The sequence below is a fragment of the Choloepus didactylus genome, chromosome 4 (assembly GCF_015220235.1).
Source record: "Choloepus didactylus isolate mChoDid1 chromosome 4, mChoDid1.pri, whole genome shotgun sequence".
In the NCBI taxonomy this organism is placed as follows: Eukaryota; Metazoa; Chordata; class Mammalia; order Pilosa; family Megalonychidae; genus Choloepus; species Choloepus didactylus.
The window spans coordinates 106,701,757-106,728,247 of record NC_051310.1 but is presented as its reverse complement, the minus strand read 5'-3'; the positions used below and the strand labels follow the sequence as shown (position 1 = coordinate 106,728,247).

The 26,491-nt window shown below is 39.1% G+C and overlaps 1 protein-coding gene across 1 annotated transcript in view; it reads left to right on the top strand.

The window, feature by feature from the left end:
• Positions 1-26,207, top strand: part of THSD4 (thrombospondin type 1 domain containing 4) — a 685,670-nt gene extending 659,463 nt beyond the window's left edge. The window contains exons 17-18 of the mRNA XM_037833526.1: positions 554-698; positions 22,297-26,207. Of these exons, the coding sequence (XP_037689454.1) occupies positions 554-698; positions 22,297-22,439 (288 nt within the window). The 3' untranslated portion in view covers positions 22,440-26,207. The remainder of the gene's footprint in view (positions 1-553; positions 699-22,296) is intronic.
• The last annotated feature ends 284 nt before the right edge of the window (positions 26,208-26,491 follow it).

The window sequence follows — 26,491 nt, the reverse complement described above, 5'->3', positions numbered from 1 at the left end:
GGGAAACTCTGTAGGACAAATGACTCAATTCTGTAACAAAGTACATGGGGGAAAAAGACAGTGGAAGGGTAACATAAATTACGAGTCTTAAAATGTGTATCAGTTGCAATGTGTGGATGAATCTTATATGGATCCTGATATTTTTAATGCTCAAAAAAATAAGATTCATGAGACAGCTGGAAATAGGAACATTGAATACATATTTGATGATCATAAGGAATGACTTAGTTTTCTAGTATAATGCATTGTAATTATTTTTAAGAGTTCTTATTGTTTACAGATGCAAATGAAAATATGGAAAAAGTGATACAATATCTAGATTTACTTCAAAATAATGCAAAGAATGGAAGTGAGTGGGTTATAGACGGGACACAATTGCCTGTGAGTTTACAGCTGTTGAAGCTGGATATTAGGTGTACGGGGGTTTATTGTAATAGTCTTGTCTCCTTTTGGATAGGTTTGAAATTTTCCAGTATCCACCTATCCACCTTCTTCAGTGTGCTGAGCTAAAGGGCTGCCATGAAGCCTAATTTTCTATCCTGTCTCCATGCAGTGCTCCAAGAGCTGCCAGGGGGGCTTCCGGGTCCGGGAAGTACGATGTTTATCAGATGACATGACCCTAAGTAATCTCTGTGACCCACAGTTGAAACCTGAAGAGAGAGAATCTTGTAATCCTCAGGACTGTGTCCCTGAAGTTGGTAAGTAGCAATTCCTATGCTGGAGAAAGGATTCAGCTTTCCTAAATTCTGTCAAGTTTTCTGGTATGAAAATGTCAAGCCATCTAAGTTTCTCTGACTTTATGAATACATTCATGGGGTTCATCAAATCAAAATTGTTTGGGTATCTTAAACTTTATAGTCTGAGGTGCTTGTTTATGGCATGGATCACCATCCAAGCTATCTACCAAAAGACAAACTTAAATGTGAATTGATTAAAATGATACTGTATTCAGAAATTTGGGTTCACCATCCTTAAGGTCAAAGAAGTGAAATTTCTACTTTTAATTATAGGTGCAAACTGGTGTAGGCTAGATCATGAGAGGAGACAGTGGGGCCTCAGCAATTAGTTGGCAAAGAAGAAGGAAGGGAAGAAAGTCGAGAATTAATATTGGCAGTGCTGGAGCATCTAACTAGGATCCTGAGAGGCATGGCTCAGGCTCAGTGTCCAAGGAGGGAGAGGTGGCAGCAGGAGGAGAAAGGCTGCTCAACAGTTGGAGTCCTGCAAGAATTTGCAATTCAGAAGACCCCAACCTGCAACCAAGAACTAGAGTCCAGTTCCCTGGAGGAGTTAGGCCCTCTCATGGGAAAGGCCCCAAGCCCAGAAGAGGAACTGAAGAACAGTCAGAAATGCAAAGAAGGTAGCTTACATATGGATTGAGCAAAGATAGGAGGAGTTAGATGGGCGAAGATGCAGCTACTTAGGCATACTGGGTGCCCAGAAACCCCACCCTAGCCCTACTTGGAATATACTTCATCAAGACTGCCTCCAGAGTAGAGGTATGCTGAGCCTCTTTATTAGAATTCTTCAGTATTTCCTAGGAACCTATTTGCTGTCCTTGCATTCTCAGTAATATCAAAGGGAATGCATTAATGCATTAATGTTGTGCAGTGGAGTCCTCCTCCTGCTTTGGCCAAATGGAAGCTTTTAATATATTGACCTAACATCCCCTTATTCCCAGAAAAGATGTACCAGTTATAGAATAGATACTTCATTTTGTACCAGCAATAGGCAAAGAGTAAATGTTAGGGGGGTGGCCATTCCCAGTAGCAACAAAAAATGTAATTCCGTAGGAAGAAAATTAACAAGAAATATATAAGACCTCTACCAAAAAATTTAAAATATGAACACTGGTGGGAAGATAGCAGAGTAGGAAGCTCCAGAAATCAGTCCCTTCACCAGAACAACTATTAAACAGGTAGGAACTGGCTAAATCAACTATTTTGAAACTCCAGAGTCTAGTAGAACACTGTGCAGCATCCAGAGAAGAGCAGGAGAAAGACACCGGTACACACCAGTGAATTGCACACTACAGGCAGCAGTTACCATCACTCATCCTGCAGACTGGAAGGCAGCAGTGAGGTCCTCAACCCTGCCCCTGATGCAGCTTGCTAGTACCAGGATTATATAAAGACCTAGTTCCCCAAGATCCAGGGCTGTGCCATCCAATAACTGATCACTGCTTTTGATTAGCTACTTCAGAGTGCTGAGGTGTCTGGCTCTGACAGCAGCCATTGTTCCAACCTGTCCTGGGCAAAAATGGCAGAGGAGCCTTAAAGACCCTTCCTCAAAACTACAGAAAATAGTTAAAGGGCTGTATTTACTGGGAAAGCACCAAATCAAGAAAAAGCGGCTTCAAAGAGCCATGGGAGAAGCTCCTGACACCCCCTCTGTCGGTCCCTGCCTCCTTCCAGCTGGGAAAGGATGACCTGGGAAAATCTTCTCTGGTTAACCTCTCCCTGCTCTTAGAATTTGCCCTTAAGGCAAAAGTGGCTTCAGACAGCAAAAGCAGTAAAAGAAACAATTGAGTTGGATACCCTGGGGCAAAGGATAACTTGCTTTAAGTCCTGTGGTAGAGCACCTGGGAGAAGGGAAAGCTCTGTTTCCTGGGGAATAGAGGGAGCATTCAGATTCTTGTAAACAGGAGAACTACTAATGCCACTAAAAAGCAAGAGTCCAGGACAAGACACAAGCCCAGAAAAGACAAGGAGGATGCTACACTTTGTATTCTTGATAGAACGGCTGAACGCTGAAGGGGAGCACCAGCCAAAGCAAAGCCAATATGCAAAGACTGTGAAAGGTATTTTTGCATTGATTTGTTTGGATTTGTTAGCTCCTAGCACTCAAGAAAATATCTGTCATATCATTAGCTGGATACAAACACAAGAAACAGCCTAGTCAGGAACTGAATCCCAGAGCTAGCATTTTAAAATATGAAAAGGTATATTGTAAAACAAAAGATTACCAGGGAAACAAAGAAACATAAAATGATGACCCATCCAAAGGAAGAGAATAAAATCAAGAAAACATCAGTGAAGAAGTCTAGGCTGTGTACATAACAGAAAAAGACTTCTTAAAAAAATAATCTTCAATATGATCAAGGAGATGAAATGTACAGAGAAAGAACTAAAGATTATCAGGGAAATATTGAATGAGCAATATGAGAATCTCAATAAAGAGACAGAAATTTTAGAAAGCAACCAAGCGCAACTACTGGAGTTGAAGACCACAATAATTGAAATGAAAAATTCCCAGGAGGCTTTCAACAGCAGATTTGAGAAGGCAAAGAATCAAAGACGGAGAACCTAAGATAGCAGCTAGGAGAGACAGGGCAAAAAAAAAACACCTCCATGAAGAATACTGGATAGAGGCCAGAAAGTGACCCAGAACACCAGTTCCAGCAATGCACCAGCTGGACAAGGTCTGCTAAATCCACAGGGACTGCGCACTTGGTGAAACCAGGAGTCGGCGTTCTGAAACGAGTGAGCCATCTGAAAGTCCAGCAGCCACACTGCACTGTGGGACAAGCATGGGTTGGTGTTTGGAGCCGGACTAGTTCTTTTTTTAAAAAAAGAAAACAAAAGCGGCTGCAGATACGGCAGTGAGAACCACACAGTGAAGCGCGGCAGGAGAGGGCTATGCGAATGCCTCAATATCTGGCATGGAAGATAGCCTTTCACGCACCCACTGCTAGTTGTCTTGGAGCGAGGAGGGCAGAGGTGAACCAAAAGGGGAAAAACCATGCCCCTTGCAGCCATCTTCCCAGTGGGCTGGGAACGCTCCTGCCCGGCACCAGAGCCGCACCAAGGGACCCAGTGTGACAGGAAGTGTTTCCAGCAACACCGCGCACACACCACAATATCAGGCGTGGACGGTAATCTTTCGCGCACCCACAGCTAATTGTCCCAGAGCTGGGAAGGCGGTGCTGTGCGAAAAGGGAGAAATTAACATGCCCCATTCAGCCATCTTTATGGCAGGCTGGGAACGCCCCTGCACAGCCCAGTAGCCGAGGGCATCCCTTGAGGGATGATGCACACTCATGACATAGTATGGCCTTCCCTCAGCAGAGGCCCTAGAAGGGTACGGCTGGGAAGAGTAACCCTCCCGGAAATCCCAGGGACCCTACTCCAATACCAAGGACTTGTGGGTCAGTAGCAGATATAATCTGTGGCAAGCCTGAAATGAAGGTTTAGACTCCTGCAACAGCCTTAAATCTCCAGGAACACCTGGGAGGTTTGATTATTAAAGCTGACATACTACTTAATGGTGAAAGACTTAAAACTTTCCCTCTAAGATCAGGAACAAGACAAGGATGCCTATTATCACAGCTGTTATTCAACACTGTATTTAAGTTCTAGCCAGAGTAATCAGGCAAGAAAAAGAAAATTGGAAAAGAAGTAGTAAAACTTTCCTTATTTGCAGATGACATGATCCCATATACAAAAATCTGAAAACCCACAAGAAAGCTAATAAATATACCACACTAATGCAAAGTGTTACTAATAAGGTAGTATGTGGGTACTCTATTTTATACAGGATTTTTCTGTAAACCTACAACTTCTCTAAGAAGAAAATGAAAAAGAAATAAAAATTCTATAGAACATTAAAGGAAATGTGGATGGCTAGAGAGACTAACATATTCCTGGATGGGAAGACTCAATACTGTAAAGATCATAGAGAAGTATCATTAAAGGAGCTTTCCTTACCATACATTCAAATATATTATAAAGGAAACTAAAACTATATAAGAGTAAGGTCTTCGAGAGGGCCTGTCCCCCCATAGACGCTTTAAGCAACAAGCAAGAACTCAGAGAGTCATCTTTCTCAAAGCTCCAGAAGAGTTAAAGGGTTGCAGTTACAGGGCAAGTGCTGAGTCAAGTAAAAGGCAACTTAAAAATGGTAAGAAAATCTCATGGTGCCTTTCCTGGTCCTTCCGCCATGCACTCATCAGCTCAGCATGGAACCAACCCACGATCCCAGTGTAGGTCCTCAGTACTAGTTATGGAGGAGTCAGAATAACCATTGTTCACATACCAGGGTGCATATACTTTCTCCTCAGCGTATCCTCTAAACTCATTTTTTAGGATAAATTATGAAGGAGAGAATGTGCACAGGCCAATGTACAAAGACTGAGAGCAGTGTTTTCTTTTTGTTGTTAGTTCATATCATTGACAGGATACAAGGTTAAGGAACAGGTGCCTCAGTGTCTAAATTCCAGAGATATCACATTAAAATATCACATTGTCCTTGTGCAACAAAAGATTACAAGGCATGCAAAGACACAGAAAATGATGGTCCATGCAAAAGAGTATGGTAAAGCATTAGAAACTATCAATGAGGAAAACCAGACCTTGGACATAGACAAAGACAAAAAAAAAAAAAAAAAAGGGTCCCAAGTATCCAAGTATGCTCAAAGAGCTAAAGGAAAACATGGACAAAGAACTATAGGAAATGAGGAAAATAATAGATGAACAAAAAGAGCATATCAATTATGAGATAGAAATCATGAAAAGGAACCAAACAGAGCTGAAGAACAAAGAGAAATTAAAAAAAAAAAAAAAAAAATCCTGGAGGGATTCAGTAGCATATTGGAACTGACAGAAGAAAGAATCAGTGAACTTGAAACCATTTAGACTAAGGAGCAGAAAGGAAAAGAATGAAAAGTGAACAGAGCCTGAGAGATCTGTGGGATGCCATCAAGTGTACCAATATTTGCATTGTGCAAGTCCCAGAAAGAGAAGAAAGGGGCAGAACATTTATTCAAAGAAATGACTGAAATTTTCCCAAATTTAAAGAAAGACATGAATGTACGCATCCAAGAGCTCAGCAAACTCCAAACAGGATAAACCCAAATAGACCCAGAGACACATTATAATCAAACTGCTAAATGCCAATGAAAAAAAGAAAATTCTGAAAGCTGCAAGAGGGAAGTGAGGAATCATGTACAAGGGAGACTCGATATGATTAAGTTCTGATTTCTCATCAAAACTACAGGGGCAAGGTAGGTATGGGGTGACATAGTCAAAGTGATCTAAGAAAAATAAATCCAAACAAGAATCTTGTGTCTGGCAAAACTGACTTTCAAGAATGAGAGATTAAGACATTCCCAAATAAACAAAAGCTGAGGGAGTTCCTCAGCACTAGATCAGCCCTACAAGAGATGTTAAAGGGAGGTCTTCAGGTTGAAAGGAAAGACACTAGACAATAGATTGAAACTGCATAAAGAAATAAAGATCTCCAGTAAAGATAACAATATGGATACATATAAATGCCAGTACTGTTGTATTTTTGGTTTGCAACTCCACCTTTTACTTCCTACAGGATCTAAAAAGCAAATGCATAGAAAGTTTGATAAATCAATGTTTTAGGACTCATAATGTATTAATATGTAATTTGTGACAACTACATAAAGGTGGAAGAAGAGAGTATAGGAAAATAGATTGCATATGCTTTTGAAGTTAAGTAGGGAAAAAATCAAATGTGTTAAATTTAAGCCCTGTGGTAACCAAAAAGAAAATGTAGGAAAAAATACATTCAGAAGGAAATGAGAAGGGATTTCAAAGTGTTTCCTACAAAATATAAAATACAAAATTATATATAGATATATATGTGTGTGTGTGTGTGTGTGTGTGTGTGTATAAGTAATGAAATGAAGGACAAAAATACATAAGAGCTATAAAAATCAAAGAGTAAAATGTCAAAAGTAAGTCCCACATTATAAGTAGTTACTTTAAATGTAAATGAGTTAAATTTGTGAGTCTAAAGGCAGAGATTGGCAGAATGGATAAGAAAGCATGACCACCTATATGCTCTTTACAAAAATTCACCTTAAATTCAAAGATACAATAGGTTGAAAGTAAAAGAATGGAAAAAATATTCTGCTCAAGTAACAAAAAGAGAATGGGGGTTGCTATATTAATATCAGAAAAAAATATACTAAGACAAAACTGTTCAAAGGACAGAGATAGCATGGTATATTGATAAAAGGTCAATTTATCAAGAAATTATCATGATTATAAAAATATGTGTACCTAACAACAACAGAGTCCCCAAAATATCTGAAGCAAACATTGCCAGGTGTGAAGGGAGAAATAGAGGTCTCCACATCAATAGTAAGAGACCAATACACCACTTTCAGTAATGGATAGAACATCTAGACATAAGATCAATAAGGAAAAAGAGAACTTGAAAAATACTATCAACCAATTAGACCTAGTAGAAATACAGAACACCTCATCCAACTACAGCAGAAGATACATTCTTTTCAAGTGCATATGGATCATTTTCTAGGATAGACCATATGTTAGGTCACAAAATAAGTCTTGATAAATTTTTAAAGATTGAAGTCATACAAAGTATTTTCTAAGATCATGATAGAAATCAATGACAGAAGGAAAACTGGAAAAATCATAAGTATGTGGAAATTAAACAATATACTATAAACAACTGATGGGTCAAAGAAAAAAATCACAAGTTAAATTATGAAATATCTTGACAAGAATGAAAATGAATTCACAACTTACCAAATCTTATGGGATGCATCAAAGGCAGTTCTCACAGAAAGATATATAGCCATAAATGCTAATTCAAAAAAGAAGATACCAAATCAGTAACCTAACCTTACACATGGAGACAGTAGATAAAACAGAGAAAACTAACCCAAAGTGATCAGAAACAGGGAAGTAGTAAAAATTATACAAATTTTTAGAGACAAATACAATAGAAAATAGAAAAGCAATGGAAAATAGAAAAACAATAGAATCCATAAACCAAAAGTTGATTCTTTGAAAAGATTAATTAAATGGTCAAACCTTTAGTTAGACTAACAAATTGAAAAACAAAAAACCAAAAAAAAAAAAACAAAGAATGATATGGTAGGTTGAATTATGTACCCAAAAAAAACCTTGTTCTCAATCCTAATCCGTTCTTCTGGGTATAAAACCACTTTAACCAGGACCTTGTGAAGATGTTATTTTTAGTTAAGGTGGAGCTACCTTAATCAGGATGGGTCTTAATCCTATTACTGGAGGCCTTATAGAGAGGTCCACAGTGAAAAGCCACCAGGGAGGAGTATGAGCTACAAGTCAACAGAACCCAGAAGAGAAAGGAGGAAATGTTGCTGTGTACATTGCCTTGTGATGGAAAAGACAAGGACCCAAGATTGCTGACAGCCAGCCCCAGAATGCCACAGTCTTCAAGGAGAAAGCATCACCTTGCTAATGTCTTGATTTTAGATTTCTCCTAGCCTCCAAACCATGAGCCAATAAATTCCCTTTGTTAAAACCAACTATTTTGTGATATTTATTTTCACAGCCAGGAAATTAAGGCAGACAAAAATAATCAAAAATCCAAAATGATAGAAGGGTCATTAATACTGACCTTATAGAAATAAAAAGGATTATATTGGATACCATGAACAATTGCATACCAAAAATTAGATAACCTAGATGAAATGGACAAATTCTCAAACATACAAGTTACCTAACCTAACTCAAGAAAAATAGAACATCTAAGAGATTGAATCTTTAATCAAAACCTTTCCAATGTATAAAATTTATATTCTCTGTAACACACTATCTAATTTAACCTGTATGGTCAGGTTATTTAAACAACATAATTACATGGAGCCCAGGATAAGGAATAAGATCTTGTTATTCTGTAAAAGTTAATGTACTACCCCAATACATCCTAGAGTATTTTGGACAGAAAATAATAAAGTATTCGCAAAGTCCCCTTCAGGGATTGGGGGAAAATGTCAAAATATTAAACTTCCCCACCTGGGGAATTCCTGATAGTCTCACAAGCATGAGGGACTCCCAGTTTAATAAGTCTAGCCCTTGAACTTGGGGCTTGCCCTTATGAAACTTATTGAATCTGTTGAACTTAATCCAGTAGACTTGATACTTGATGATGATGATTATATAAGTATACAGCTTCTATTATGTGACCATGTGATTGTGAAAACCTTGTGACTGACACTCCCTTTATGAGTAATAAAGACAAAAATATATATAAATAATAGGGGAGGATAAGAGGTATGGGAGTTTTTTATTTTTATTTTTTCTTTATTTTGGAGTAATGAAAATGTTCCAAAATTGATTGTGGCGATGAATGCACAACTCTATGATGATACTGTGAGCCACTGATTGTATACTTTGGATGGATTATTTGATGTGTGAATATATCTCAATAAAATTATATTTACATAAAAAACTTTCCAACAAAGCAAAGTCCAGGACCAGGACTTCATAGTAAATTTCACTAAACATTCCAAGAAGAATTAACACCAAACTTGTTCAAATTCTTCCAAAAATTTGAACAGGAGAGAACACTTCCTCATAGTAGCAACTAAAAGGATCAAATATCTAAGACTGAATCTAACCATGGATGCAAATGACTTGTACATAGAAAACTACAAAACATTGCTTAAAGAAATTAAAGATAGACTAAATAACATTAAGATGTCAGTATTACCCAAAGCAATTTATAGATTCAGTGCAATCCCAAACAAAATTCCAACAACCTTCTTTGCATAAATGGAAAAGCCAATCATCATATTTATATGGAAGCATAAAGGGCTCCAAATAGCAAAAGCCATTTTGAAAAAGAAGAATCTTACAACTAATACAAAGCCACAGTAATCAAAACAGCATGGTATTGGCACAAGGACAGATATAGAGACCAACGAAATAGACTTGAGAGCTCAGAAAACAACCTTCATGTTTATGGCCTACCGATTTTTGACAAGGTGGCAAAGACTACTCAATTGGGAAAGAGTAGTCTCTTCCACAAATGGTGCTTGGAAAACTGGCTCTCCATTTGCCAAAAAAAAAGGGGGGGGGGGAGTTCCCCTACCTCACACCATACATAAAAATCAACTCAAAATGGATCAAAGACCTTAATATAAGAGCTAGAACTATCAAACTCCTAGAAGAAAATTTACAGAAGGATCTTCAGGACCTTGTGTTTAGGCAATGATTTCTTAGACTTTACATCTAAAGGACAAGCAACAAATGAAAAAATAGATAAATGGGACCTCATCAAAATAAAAACCTGTTGTTCCTCAAAGGACTTTATCATGAAAATAAAATGCAACCTACACGAGAGGCGGGGCAAGATGGCAGACTGGTGAGCTGTATGTTTTAGTTACTCCTCCAGGAAAGTAGGTAGAAAGCCAGGAACTGCGTGGACTGGACACCACAGAGCAATCTGTCTTTGGGCATACTTCATACAACACTCATGAAAATGTCGAACTGCTGAGATCAGCGAAATCTGTAAGTTTTTGCGGCCAGGGGACCCGCGCCCCTCCCTGCCAGGCTCAGTCCCGTGGGAGGAGGGGCTGTCAGCTCCGGGAAGGAGAAGGGAGAACTGCAGTGGCTGCTCTTATCGGAAACTCATTCTACTGATCCAGACTCCAACCATAGATAGACTGAGACCAGACACCAGAGAATCTGAGAGCAGCAAGCCCAGCAGAGAGGAGACAGGCATAGAAAAAAAAAAACAACACGAAAAACTCCAAAATAAAAGCAGAGGATTTTTGGAGTTCTGGTGAACACAGAAAGGGGAAGCGCGGAGCTCAGGCCCTAAGGCGCATATGCAAATCCCGAAGAAAAGCCGATCTCTCTGCCCTGTGGACCTTTCCTTAATGGCCCTAGTTGCTTTGTCTCTTAGCATTTCAATAACCCATTAGATCTCTGAGGAGGGCCCTTTTTTTTTTTTTTTTTTAATCCTTTTTTCTTTTTCTAAAACAATTACTCTAAGAAGCCCAATACAGAAAGCTTCAGAGACTTTCAATTTGGGCACGTCAAGTCAAGAGCAGAACTAAGAGAGCTCTGAGACAAAAGGCAATAATCCAGTGGCTGAGAAAATTCACTAAACACCACAACTTCCCAAGATAAGGGGGGTGTCCGCTCACAGCCACCATCCTGGTGGACAGGAAACACTCCTGCCCATCGCCAGCCCCATAGCCCAGAGCTGCCCCAGACAACCCAGTGTGACGGAAGTGCTTCAAATAACAGGCACACACCACAAAACTGGGCGTGGACATTAGCCTTCCCTGCAACCTCAGCTGATTGTCCCAGAGTTGGGAAGGTGGAGCAGGGTGAATTAACAAAGCCCCATTCAGCCATCATTTCAGCAGACTGGGAGCCTCCCTACACAGCCCAGCAGCCCAGAACTGTCCTGGGGGGATGGCACTCACCTGTGACATAGCACAATCATCCCTCAACAGAGGACCCGGGGTGCACAGCCTGGAAGAGGGGCCCACTTGCAAGTCTCAGGAGCCATATGCCAATACCAAGGACTTGTGGGTCAGTGGCAGAAACAAACTGTGGCAGGACTGAACTGAAGGATTAGACTATTGCAGCAGCTTTAAAACTCTAGGATCACCAGGGAGATTTGATTGTTAGGGCCACCCCCCCTCCCCGACTGCCCAGAAACACGCCCCACATACAGGGCAGGCAACACCAACTACACACGCAAGCTCGGTACACCAATTGGGCCCCACAAGACTCACTCCCCCACTCACCAGAAAGGCTAAGCAGGGGAGAACTGGCTTGTGGAGAACAGGTGGCTCGTGGACGCCACCTGCTGGTTAGTTAGAGAAAGTGTACTCCACGAAGCTGTAGATCTGATAAATTAGAGATAAGGACTTCAATAGGTCTACAAACCCTAAAAGATCCCTATCAAGTTCAGCAAATGCCACGAGGCCAAAAACAACAGAAAATTATAAAGCATATGAAAAAACCAGATGATATGGATAACCCAAGCCCAAACACCCAAATCAAAAGACCAGAAGAGACACAGCACCTAGAGCAGCTACTCAAAGAACTAAAGATGAACAATGAGACCATAGTACGGCAGACAAAGGAAATCAAGAAGACTCTAGAAGAGCATAAAGAAGACATTGCAAGACTAAATAAAAAAATGGATGATCTTATGGAAATTAAAGAAACTGTTGACCAAATTAAAAAGATTCTGGACACTCATAGTACAAGACTAGAGGAAGTTGAACAATGAATCAGTGACCTGGAAGATGACAGAATGGAAAATGAAAGCATAAAAGAAAGAATGGGGAAAAAAATTGAAAAAATCGAAATAGACCTCAGGGATATGATAGATAATATGAAACGTCCAAATATAAGACTCATTGGTGTCCCAGAAGGGGAAGAAAAGGGTAAAGGTCTAGGAAGAGTATTCAAAGAAATTGTTGGGGAAAACGTCCCAAATCTTCTAAACAACATAAATACACAAATCATAAATGCTCAGCGAACTCCAATAGAATAAATCCAAATAAACCCACTCCGAGACATATACTGATCATACTGTCAAACACAGAAGAGAAGGAGCAAGTTCTGAAAGCAGCAAGAGAAAAGCAATTCACCACATACAAAGGAAACAGCATAAGACTAAGTAGTGACTACTCAGCAGCCACCATGGAGGCAAGAAGGCAGTGGCACGATATATTTAAAATTCTGAGTGAGAAAAATTTCCAGCCAAGAATACTTTATCCAGCAAAGCTCTCCTTCAAATTTGAGGGAGAGCTTAAATTTTTCACAGACAAACAAACGCTGAGAGAATTTGCTAACAAGAGACCTGCCCTACTGGAGATACTAAAGGGAGCCCTACAGACAGAGAAACAAAGACAGGACAGAGAGACTTGGAGAAAGGTTCAGTACTAAAGAGGTTCGGTATGGGTACAATAAAGGATATTAATAGAGAGAGGGGAAAAATATGGCAAACATAAACCAAAGGATAAGATGGCCGATTCAAGAAATGCCTTCACGGTTATAACGTTGAATGTAAATGGATTAAACTCCCCAATTAAAAGATATAGATTCGCAGAATGGATCAAAAAAAATGAACCATCAATATGTTGCATACAAGAGACTCATCTTAGACAAGGGGACACAAAGAAACTGAAAGTGAAAGGATGGAAAAAAATATTTCATGCAAGCTACAGCCAAAAGAAAGCAGGTGTAGCAATATTAATCTCAGATAAAATAGACTTCAAATGCAGGGATGTTTTGAGAGACAAAGAAGGCCACTACATACTAATAAAAGGGGCAATTCAGCAAGAAGAAATAACAATCGTAAATGTCTATGCACCCAATCAAGGTGCCACAAAATACATGAGAGAAACACTGGCAAAACTAAAGGAAGCAATTGATGTTTCCACAATAATTGTGGGAGACTTCAACACATCACTCTCTCCTATAGATAGATCAACCAGACAGAAGACCAATAAGGAAATTGAAAACCTAAACAATCTGATAAATGAATTAGATTTAACAGACATCTACAGGACATTACATCCCAAATCACCAGGATACACATACTTTTCTAGTGCTCACGGAACTTTCTCCAGAATAGATCATATGCTGGGACATAAAACAAGCCTCAATAAATTTAAAAAGATTGAAATTATTCAAAGCACATTCTCTGACCACAATGGAATACAATTAGAAGTCAATAACCATCAGAGACTTAGAAAATTCACAAATACCTGGAGGTTAAACAACACACTCCTAAACAATCAGTGGGTTAAAGAAGAAATAGCAAGAGAAATTGCTAAATATATAGAGATGAATGAAAATGAGAACACAACATACCAAAACCTATGGGATGCAGCAAAAGCAGTGCTAAGGGGGAAATTTATAGCACTAAACACATATATTAAAAAGGAAGAAAGAGCCAAAATCAAAGAACTAATGGATCAACTGAAGAAGCTAGAAAATGAACAGCAAACCAATCCTAAACCAAGTACAAGAAAAGAAATAACAAGGATTAAAGCAGAAATAAATGACATAGAGAAAAAAAAACAATAGAGAGGATAAATATCACCAAAAGTTGGTTCTTTGAGAAGATCAACAAGATTGACAAGCCCCTAGCTAGACTGACAAAATCAAAAAGAGAGAAGACCCATATAAACAAAATAATGAATGAAAAGGGTGACATAACTGCAGATCCTGAAGAAATTAAAAAAATTATAAGAGGATATTATGAACAACTGTATGGCAACAAACTGGACAATGTAGAAGAAATGGACAATTTCCTGGAAACATATGAACAACCTAGACTGACCAGAGAAGAAATAGAAGACCTCAACCAACCCATCACAAGCAAAGAGATCCAATCAGTCATCAAAAATCTTCCCACAAATAAATGCCCAGGGCCAGATGGCTTCACAGGGGAATTCTACCAAACTTTCCAGAAAGAACTGACACCAATCTTACTCAAACTCTTTCAAAACATTGAAGAAAATGGAACACTACCTAACTCATTTTATGAAGCTAACATCAATCTAATACCAAAACCAGGCAAAGATGCTACAAAAAAGGAAAACTACCGGCCAATCTCCCTAATGAATATAGATGCAAAAATCCTCAACAAAATACTTGCAAATCGAATCCAAAGACACATTAAAAAAATCATACACCATGACCAAGTGGGGTTCATTCCAGGCATGCAAGGATGGTTCAACATAAGAAAAACAATCAATGTATTACAACACATTAACAACTCGAAAGGGAAAAATCAATTGATCATCTCAATAGATGCTGAAAAAGCATTTGACAAAATCCAACATCCCTTTTTGATAAAAACACTTCAAAAGGTAGGAATTGAAGGAAACTTCCTCAACATGATAAAGAGCATATATGAAAAACCCACAGCCAGCATAGTACTCAATGGTGAGAGACTGAAAGCCTTCCCTCTAAGATCAGGAACAAGACAAGGATGCCCGCTGTCACCACTGTTATTCAACATTGTGCTGGAAGTGCTAGCCAGGGCAATCCGGCAAGACAAAGAAATAAAAGGCATCCAAATTGGAAAAGAAGAAGTAAAACTGTCATTGTTTGCAGATGATATGATCTTATATCTAGAAAACCCTGAGAAATCGACGATACAGCTACTAGAGCTAATAAACAAATTTAGCAAAGTAGCGGGATACAAGATTAATGCACATAAGTCAGTAATGTTTCTATATGCTAGAAATGAACAAACTGAAGAGACACTCAAGAAAAAGATACCATTTTCAATAGCAACTAAAAAAATCAAGTACCTAGGAATAAACTTAACCAAAGATGTAAAAGACCTATACAAAGAAAACTACATAACTCTACTAAAAGAAATAGAAGGGGACCTTAAAAGATGGAAAAATATTCCATGTTCATGGATAGGAAGGCTAAATGTCATTAAGATGTCAATTCTACCCAAACTCATCTACAGATTCAATGCAATCCCAATCAAAATTCCAACAACCTACTTTGCAGACTTGGAAAAGCTAGTTATCAAATTTATTTGGAAAGGGAAGATGCCTCGAATTGCTAAAGACACTCTAAAAAAGAAAAACGAAGTGGGAGGACTTACACTCCCTGACTTTGAAGCTTATTATAAAGCCACAGTTGTCAAAACAGCATGGTACTGGCACAAAGATAGACATATAGATCAATGGAATCGAATTGAGAATTCAGAGATAGACCCTCAGATCTATGGCCGACTGATCTTTGATAAGGCCCCCAAAGTCACTGAACTGAGTCATAATGGTCTTTTCAACAAATAGGGCTGGGAGAGTTGGATATCCATATCCAAAAGAATGAAAGAGGACCCCTACCTCACCCCCTACACAAAAATTAACTCAAAATGGACCAAAGATCTCAATATAAAAGAAAGTACCATAAAACTCCTAGAAGATAATGTAGGAAAACATCTTCAAGACCTTGTATTAGGCGGACACTTCCTAGACTTTACACCCAAAGCACAAGCAATAAAAGAGAAAATAGATAAATGGGAACTCCTCAAGCTTAGAAGTTTCTGCACCTCAAAGGAATTTCTCAAAAAGGTAAAGAGGCAGCCAACTCAATGGGAAAAAATTTTTGGAAACCATGTATTTGACAAAAGACTGATATCTTGCATATACAAAGAAATCCTACAACTCAATGACAATAGTACAGACAGCCCAATTATAAAATGGGCAAAAGATATGAAAAGACAGTTCTCTGAAGAGGAAATACAAATGGCCAAGAAACACATGAAAAAATGTTCAGCTTCACTAGCTATTAGAGAGATGCAAATTAAAACCACAATGAGATACCATCTAACACCGGTTAGAATGGCTGCCATTAAACAAACAGGAAACTACAAATGCTGGAGGGGATGTGGAGAAATTGGAACTCTTATTCATTGTTGGTGGAACTGTATAATGGTTCAGCCACTCTGGAAGTCAGTCTGGCAGTTCCTTAGAAAACTAGATATAGAGCTACCATTCGATCCAGCGATTGCACTTCTCGGTATATACCCGGAAGATCGGAAAGCAGTGACACGAACAGATATCTGCACGCCAGTGTTCATAGCAGCATTATTCACAATTGCCAAGAGATGGAAACAACCCAAATGTCCTTCAACAGATGAGTGGATAAATAAATGTGGTATATACACACGATGGAATACTACGCGGCAGTAAGAAGGAACGATCTCGTGAAACATATGACAACATGGATGAACCTTGAAGACATAATGCTGAGTGAAATAAGCCAGGCACAAAAAGAGAAATATTATATGCTACCACTAATGTGAACTTTGAAAAATGTAAAACAAATGGTTTATAATGTAGAATGTAGCGGAACTAGCAGTAGAGAGCAATTAAGGAAGGGGGAACAATATTCCAAGAAGAACAGATAAGCTATTTAACGTTCTGGGGATGCCCAGAAATGACTATGGTCTGTTAATTTCTGGTGGATATAGTAGGAACAAGTTCACAGAAATGTTGCTATATTATGTAACTTTCTTGGGGTAAAGTAGGAACATGTTGGAAGTTAAGCAGTTATCTTAGGTTAGTTGTCTTTTTCTTACTCCCTTGTTATGGTCTCTTTGAAATGTTCTTTTATTGTATGTTTGTTTTCTTTTTAACTTTTTTTTCCATACAGTTGATTTAAAAAAGAAGGGAAAGTTAAAAAAAAAAAAAAAAAGAAAGAAAAACAAGGAAAAAAAAATGATGTAGTGCCCCCTTGAGGAGCCTGTGGAGAATGCAGGGGTATTCGCCTACCCCACCTCCATGGTTGCTAACATGACCACAGACATAGGGGACTGGTGGTTTGATGGGTTGAGCCCTCTACCATAAGTTTTACCCTTGGGAAGACGGTTGCTGCAAAGGAGAGGCTAGGCCTCCCTATATTTGTGCCTAAGAGTCTCCTCCTGAATGCCTCTTTGTTGCTCAGATGTGGCCCTCTCTCTCTGGCTAAGCCAACTTGAAAGGTGAAATCACTGCCCTCCCCCTTACGTGGGATCAGACACCCAGGGGAGTGAATCTCCCTGGCAACGTGGAATATGACTCCCGGGGAGGAATGTAGACCCGGCATCGTGGGACGGAGAACATCTTCTTGACCAAAAGGGGGATGTGAAAGGAAATGAAATAAGCTTCAGTGGCAGAGAGATTCCAAAACGAGCCGAGAGGTCACTCTGGTGGGCACTCTTACGCACACTTTAGACAACCCTTTTTAGGTTCTAAAGAATTGGGGTAGCTGGTGGTGGATACCTGAAACTATCAAACTACAACCCAGAACCCATGAATCTCGAAGACAGTTGTATAAAAATGTAGCTTATGAGGGGTGACAGTGGGATTGGGAAAGCCATAAGGACCACACTCCACTTTGTCTAGTTTATGGATGGATGAGTAGAAAAATAGGGGAAGGAAACAAACAGACAAAGGTACCCAGTGTTCTTTTTTACTTCAATTGCTCTTTTTCACTCTAATTATTATTCTTGTTATTTTTGTGTGTGTGCTAATGAAGGTGTCAGGGATTGATTTAGGTGATGAATGTACAACTATGTAATGGTACTGTAAACAATCGAAAGTACGATTTGTTTTGTATGACTGCGTGGTATGTGAATATATCTCAATAAAATGATGATTAAAAAAAATGCAACCTACACAATGGGAGAAAATATTTGGGAACCACATATCCAATAAAAGATTAATATCCAGTTTATATAAAGAAATCCTTCATCTTAAAAACAGACAACCCAATTTAAAAATGTGCAAAAGACTTGAACAAACATCTCTCCAAAGAAGATATATAAATGGCCAGAAAGCACATGAAAAGATACTCAACATCATTAGTCTTCAGGGAAATGCAAATCAAAACCACAATGAGACTCCATTTCATGCCCACCATTTCATGGTAGCACAACATTGTGAATGCAATTAACAGCACAGAAGTATATATCTGAATATGATTAAAAGGGGAAATGTAAGATTGTATATATAGTAAAATAAGTTTGAAAAAAAAAATCTGTGGATCTACACTACACAGACATTGAGCCCTAGGTTAAACCATGGACTTTAGTTAGTGGTACAACTGTAAAAATGTACTGTCACCAGTTGTGCAGTTGCAGGGTGTTGGTGGTAGGGTGGTGTATGGAAGACCTGCATTTTATGCATGATTGTTCTGTAAGCCTACAGCTTCTCTATTAAAAAACAAAAGCTAACAATGTAATAAACTACATTAATAGAATGAAAGAAAAAAATCCATGATCATCTCAATTGGTGCAGAAAAGGCATTTCACAAAATCTAGCACCTTTTCTTGATTAAAAAAACACTCAGAAATATAGGAATAGAAAGGAATTTCCTCAACATGATAAAGGGCATATATGAAAAACCCACAGCAACATCATACTCAACTGTGAAAGACAGAAAATATTCCCCATAAGATCAGGAACAAGATGTCACCACTGTTATTCAACATTGTACTGGAAATTCTAGTAATTTAATTACTAGAATTTCCAGTACAATTAAGCAAGAAAAAAATTAGGCAAGAAAAAAAATATAAAAGACATCCAAATTGGAATGGAAGAATTAAAACTATCCCTGTTCACAGAGGACATGATCCTATATAGAGAAATTCTGAAGAATCTACAAGAGTTAATAGAATTAATAAATAAATTTAGCCATATAGTGGAGTACAAGATCAACACTCAAAAAGCAGTTGTATTTCTGTCACCAGCAAGGATCAGAAAAGGTAATTTAAAAAAAAAATTTTCATTTACAATAGCAACTAAAAACTAAAATGTCTAGGAATAAATTTAACCAAGGATGTAAAGGACTTGTTCACAGAAAACTACAAATCATTACCAAAAGAAATCAAAGAAGACCTAAATAAAAAGATATTCTGTGCTCATGGATTGGAAGAGTTAATATCATTGAGATACCAGTACTACCCAAAGCAATCTACAGATTTAACACAATCTCAATCAAAAGTCTAACAGCGTTCTTCACAGAAATGGAAAAGCTAATCATCAAATTCATATGGAAGGACAGGACACTCCAAATAGCCAAAACCATCTTGAAAAAGAACGAAGTTGGAGGACTCTCACTTCCTGATTTCAAAACTTATTACAGAGCTACAGTAATCAAAACAGCCTGGTACTGGCATAAGGACAGATGTATAGACCAACTGAATCAAATTTACAGTTCAGAAATAAACTGTCTCATCTGTGGCCAGTTGATTTTTATTTGGGGTGCCAAGTCTACCCAATGGGGAAAGAATAGACTCTTCAACAAATGGTACAGGGAAAACTGAATAGCCACATGCAAAAGAACGAAAGAGGACCAACCCCTACCTCATACCACTTATAAAAGTTAATTCAATATGGGTCAACAACCTAATGATAAAACTCTAAGAAAAACATAGGGAAGTATCTTCAGGACCTTATTAGGCAACGGATTGTTAGACTTTATACCCAAAGCACAAGGAACAAATGATAAAATTTATAAATTGGACATCTTAAAAATTAAACACTTTTGTGCAAAGGACATTGTTAAGAAAGTGAAAAGACAACCAGCAGAATGGGAGAAAATATTTAGAAAACATATCTGGTAAGGGTTTAACATCCAGAATATATAAAGAATCCCTACAACTCAACAAGACAGACAACTCAATTTAAAAAGTAAGCAAAGGACTTGAATAGATATTTCTCCAAAGAAGATGCCAATAAGAACATAAAAAGATGTTCAACATCACTAGTCATTACAAAAGTACAAATCAAAACCACAATGATACCTCATATCCACTAGAATGGCTAGTTTTAATAGAAAATAAATGTTGGGGAGGATATGAAGAAATAGGAACCTTAGTATATAGCTGATAAGATTGTAAAATGATGCAGCCACTGTGGAAAACAGTTTGGTGGTCCCTCAAAAAGTTAAACATAGAACTACCATATGACCTGCAATCCCTCTTCTACAAATATACCTAAAAGAATTGAAAGTAGGGACTCAAATTTCTACACAATTGACCACAGCACCATTATTCACAATAGCCAAAAGCAACCCAAGTATCTATCAATGGATGAATGAATTAAAAAATATGCTATATACATAAAATGGAATATTTCTCATCCAGAAAAAGGAATGAAGTTCTGATGCATGCAACAACTTGGATGAACCTTGAAGACATCATGTTGGGTGAATAAGCCAGATTCAGAGACAAAACTTGGTGTGGTCTCACTTATATGAAATACCTAGAATAAGCAAAATCAGAGAAACAGGTAATAGATTACAGGTTATGGGGGGTGAGGGGAGTAGAGAAGTTACTGCTTAATGTGTTCAGAGTTTCTGCTTGAGATGATGAAAAGTTTGGGTAATGGATGTTGGTGATGGTAGCACAATAATATGAATGTAATTAATACCATTAAATTGTATGCTTGGAAGTGATTAAAATGGAAAATTTTTAGTTGTACGTCTATATATAATTCAACTAAGGAAAAAAGGGAAACATTAACAAAATAGAAAATGTAGGCAAAATCTTGGTATTCTTTGATATGTCTCAGAATTATATTGTCAAAGGTAAAGTTCCTGAAATTGTCCAGGTTATAGTCTCAATAGCCTGAGTTATGAAACACAGAGAGGATCTCAAATTTTAGAGGTGAGGCTGATGGCAAGGATCTGTATAGACTCTGAAGGTCAAGAAGGCTCAGCTGAAAGCACATTTTGATTATAATGCTGAAGAAGAAAGCGATATGTGAATAGATGATCCAATATTGTGAAGGATGAAGGACATGAACAAACTTGATAGAAGGGGCTGAAAAAATGTTTAGCCTCACTAGTAATCAGAAATGCAAATTTAAAAAATAATGGAACTCCATGTTTTTCCATAAGATCAACAAACTTTTTAAAAATTGAATAATCTTCAGTGTTGCCAGAGTTGTTGAGAAAAGGTCAATCTCCCGTTTGTAAACGTGGTGTAAACTTTTTGGAGAGAACTTTGGCAACATCTATCAGGATACAAAGTGGTCGTTATCTTTGATTCAGTAATTCTAGTTCTAGGAATTTAAACTAAATATATACTTTCGAAGGGGTATAGATACACATACACAAAACTATAGCACTCAATGAATTCTGAATTGTATATAATAATAAATGAGCTAATTGTGGAACTTTTTAACTTATAAAAATTAACTTTTATATCACTAGAAGGAAATGGTGAAATTATGCTACAGCACATAAGAGAGAATATTATGACACCCTTAAGAGGAATATAGTAGAACTATTTGTAATGATATTAAAGGTATCCAAGTAGATGTGTAATATGAAAAAGCAAAGCAGCTGGAGACACTTCTCTGGAGAGAGTTGTCAGTTCTCTCCAAGTTAATCTGTAAATTCAAGCAATGTTAATCAAAATGTGAAAACCTGAAAAACTATGTAAGTTTATATAGAAGAAAAAAGAACCAAGAAGAGCTAAGACTATTCAACAGAAATTATATAAATTATGGAATATATTTATAATGGAATAATATTCAATAATGAGAATTACTAGAGCATTCATTAAACATTAATGAATCACACAAATTCAATGTTGAGCAAGTTGCAAATGATAGTATATATCATTTTTTTGAAGTTTAAACACCACATAATACTTAGGGATACCATCACATCCAAGTCAAGTGTACAGAAATACCTGGGGATAATAAACACAAAATTTGGTACTTTGTCACCTCTGCAGAGGTGAGGAGAAAGGGGGAGATGGACACTGGAAACATAGTATCTATATTAGTGATGTTTCATTTCTTAAATTGGGTAGTGAGGACACAGTTGCTCATTGAATTATTCTCTATACCTAATTATCTTATAATTTTTAAAAGAAAAAAAGTAGGCATTTACCTATGTGAAATGTACACAGGTACATTTCACATAGGTAATAAACAGAACTGTGATTAAAAGCTGCATCCAGAGTCTTTCGCTTTCCATTATTCCAGGCTGCCTCTTGCACTCAGGGAGTCTTTTTTGTTCTCTTTTGCTACAGATGAAAACTGCAAGGACAAGTACTACAACTGCAATGTGGTGGTCCAAGCACGCCTCTGTGTCTACAACTACTACAAGACTGCCTGCTGTGCCTCTTGCACTCGTGTGGCCAACAGGCACCTGGGGTTCCTGGGGAGCAGATAATGCCCCCTGCACTGCTGTCAGGAGGGCAGCACCCACCTGCCTTTCCCAGGGCTGTAAGCAGTGTGACTGGCTGGCTGCTGCTCCAGCCAACTTAGTTGCCACCCCGCCTTCAGGAAAGGGTAACGTGGTACAAAGGAGGCTTGTACACAGGATGTTCTAAAGCCACAGCTGGTCCTTTAAGCATCACCATGGTCTGATGCCTTCTCCTTGGGACAAGACACCTGCTAAAGGTGCTCTTTGAAAACCCAGCAGCTCTCAGCCAAATCCCGTCCTGGCACTTTCCAAATCAGCAGTTGGACCTGTGTGAGCACTGCTCTGCCACGGTGCTCCTGGCCTTTCCAAAGTTAAAGCCCCCTGAGTTGTCAGGGGAGGCAGCACCCCACCCCAGAGCCCCACCGTGCCTTGCTGAGACGCATGCATCCCTCTGGTACCTCAGCCAGCTGTGCCTGTTTTCATTCTCAAAGACATTAGACTTCCTGCCTTAAGACATGATGTCTCACACTAATATTGTGCTTAATTGTTTAGCAGGTGTACTCACAGACGTTAGCTCATTAGCAGCTCACAGCATCCCAATCGGAGGCAAGAAATGGGTCATTTTCCCTCTTTTACTGACAAGGAAGCTGAGGCTCGACTTAGGTGACTGACCTGCCAGGTAAATTCACCCATCTGGTGATAGAGCTGCTTCCCTACTGAACCCTCTGACCAAAGAGCCCAGAGAACTCCCCTCATCTGCAGCACCTCAACCCCAGGGCTCCAGGCGGTGGACACAGCTTCCTTTCTGACCATGAGGCTAAGTTTTCCATTCAGCAAGCAAAGCCTAGGCCTTGGAGTCCTTTCCTCCCACCTAAGGTCAAGTCTTTATATCAATTGTTCCAGCTGTTTCTATTCTTATCCCTTTCCCCACAAGATTACAGATCCTAGCTGGAGTGCTCTGCCGGTTTGTTAATCCCTTCCCAGAATTGTCCCATGAGGAAAAACAAAGAAACAAACAAACAAAAAAACACCATTGGGGTAACAGGGCAGTTGCCTGAAGTTCTGATTTCATTCCCAGGTGACATTTTCCTCCCGTGGAATGTACATCAGGGTCCCCCAGGCCAGGGAGCCTTCCTATCCTGGGGCAGATTGAGAGTGCACAGCTCTGCTGTCGGGGCTCTCCTGCCATCTTCTAGCCTCCCATCCTGGTCTCTTCACCAGACATTGCCCAGTGGAAAGTCTGACCCCAGCAAGAGCTCAATGTCCATATCAAGAAATTCTCCCTTTGGTCCCTCCGGTTTGATTTAGGGCTCGCATCCCTGTCCTCCCCATGGCTCAGCCTCTATCTCCCCTCCCAGACTCAGCAACCAAGAGAGCCCCTCCCCTCGTGACTGCAGGGGCACTTGTCTTCCCTGATTTACGTCACCTCACTAAATAGTTCCAGACAACTCAGATCTGAAGGAGAGATGTAGTGCACACCGAAAGGCAAACCAACTAAAAAATTGGACACACACCCATATACATAATTCTGTCACCCATTAAGAACAATATCAGGTTGAACAAATTGTAAACTTACAGAAATTTTATTTAGCACCATGGTCATGGACATTTTTTCCATTTTAAAGCAAGCCTAGATTCTTAGCAAATGAGTTTTTCCCATGAGCTCTTTAACATGAAAATCTGCTAGTGGAATTTGATGATCGGTTGCAGTTTTATGAAGCAGTATCAGCGGCCCCATCTGACATACTCCAGTAGGCTCCCATCAACATTGGGCCTTCAGAAATTCCATTTGGTTTTCCTGTGTGTGTCTTCCAGCCCCTCTGCCTCAAAAGCCCCAGCCATAGTTCCCAAGAGCGCCCCCCTTTCTCCGATTCTCATGTAACTCCATGCAGATAAGCAGCCTGGCAGAGGCCCAGGTTCCCATGCAGACTGAGCAAAAAGAGAGCAGAGAAGAAAAGCATCTCAGTGGCTTCTGTCCAGTGCCCACTGTTTCCATCTCACTGCTTGCTTTTGCTTTTTGTCACAAGAGGAGTTTTTCCTTTATGCAGCTGCTCTCAGATCTTGCTGAATGACCAACTATTTGAAGGATTACTGGGAAAAGGTTTTCTTCCCATGCTGGAGGGCAGGATCCATTAGTGGAAGTAGCAGAAAGGCTGATTTTAGCTCAAGAGCAGAGCAAATGTTCTAGCCACCAAGGCTGTCCAACAGAGGTATAAGAAGGAGCTCTCTGTCTCCTAAGGGACTTCTCTGCCTTGCATCCTGGGCCCTTCCAACTCAGGATTTCCCATGACCGGGCTTGGCAGGGGCAGCTTTGTCTCTGTTACCTCTGAGTGTCCTGTGGCTCCTGAGTGTTGTCTAACACTTCTTTAGATGGACAGTGGTTCTCCCCATGAGAATGGCCATCCTGCCAGTTATGGAACTGGGGAGGAACTTATCTGCATCAATCTAAACCTAAGGGTCTTTGCTTTTCTTCAACAAACAGTTGGGCTATTCTTAGAGTTCACTCATCTCTGAAAAGGTTATAAATTACCAGGGAGTTTAAGAGAATCTCACTTTTTTTGACTCTCTCCCTTCAGATATCCCTATGCACCCCATTATTTCACCCCTCTCCTTTTATCTGCTTTTTCCTTCTCAGACCCTTTGATGGTCCCTTAACTGCCCATGATGTGGAATTCAAATTTATGTTTTAATACTGTCCCCCCACCCATCCATGTACTGGATTGTCTTTTTCCCTCCTCTTAATTTTAAAATAAGAGGAATTAAAACTGTTTTTCTCACAAAAATCACCAAAGCTCTGATCAAAAATAATTGCTTTTTTACTTATTGGAAAGAAAAATTGTAGCCCTTGCAGCATCAGCTTTAATACAGTCCATCCTTCCCATCCTCACATTTACTTCCATTTCTCCTCATAGAAAAGGAATAGACTAAAAATATGGTCTGGAAAGTACTTGGCCCAGCCACTAGAGGGAGTCAGTTCTGTTCAGTAAAGGTGGGTTCGGAGCCCGCTGTCTGCAAGCTCGTCGGGGAACCAAGAGAGCAGAGCCTGATTCCCACCCTCAGGCACTACAGCAGGACAGGAGCTCTCAGAGCTGTCCGTGTCCATCCCGTGCCTTACTGCTCTGGTTCAGGGTTGTTTGTATTTTGGTTTTTCCTCTCAAAACGTTTAGAATTCATGCCTTTAGAATCCTTTAAAAGAGTGGCTTTACCACAAGAATGAAAAATGGGAAGCGCTGGTTTAACTTATGTTCAACTGGTGTAACAGAGAAATCCAGGTATTACTAATACCTTTTCAAACCAGTGTCTTTAAGTATATGTATAGCCAATTTAGAGTTTGAAATCAGTTTTCTAATGTGCAAGAAGATATAACTGTAAGTGGTAAAGAAACATGACTTCCCTTAAAACAGGCTGAATAATCAAACCTGAAGGAATCTAGTCTGACAGTTGGAGGCCAAAATTTGATCCTTGCCATGTAAAACATTTTAAAGTGGCTTGGATAGGCAATAGATGCCTTACTGATGAAATCTGTGGATGACATGAAGCTGTAGAGCTAATGGCTTGGATGACAAGATTCTGATTCCAAAAAGTTCTGGGAGATAGAGCAAACCCTGGATCTTAGAAATTCATTGGAAACAACATAAAGGTCCTATCTTTGGATTAAAAGACAAAATGAGACAAACTATGCAAGGACAAGGTGGGGAAGATGTGTCAGTTAACTAAGCTTGATATAAGTCAAGAAAGTTGGATGGAACCACCAAAAAAAAAAAAAAAAACACTAAACCATGAATTCAGATTCAGGCAACATGAGGAGGAAAAAAAAGTGAGGGTCCTACCTTGTTGTGTTTGCAATAGTCAGAACAACACCTTAAGAAGAACACTGATCAAGTATAACATTCAGATGAGATGCCCAACCCTAATGAGAAGGGCAGACTGAGAAACAATTGAAAGAATGTCATGAGAATGTTCATCCCAGAGAGGAGGAGAAAGCACTATGAAAGCTATCCTAGGGCCAGTGGGTGAAAGCTTCAGAGAGGCAGAGTTCAGCTCTGCCAAGGTAGAGGGCTCTATGATAGGTGGGGACT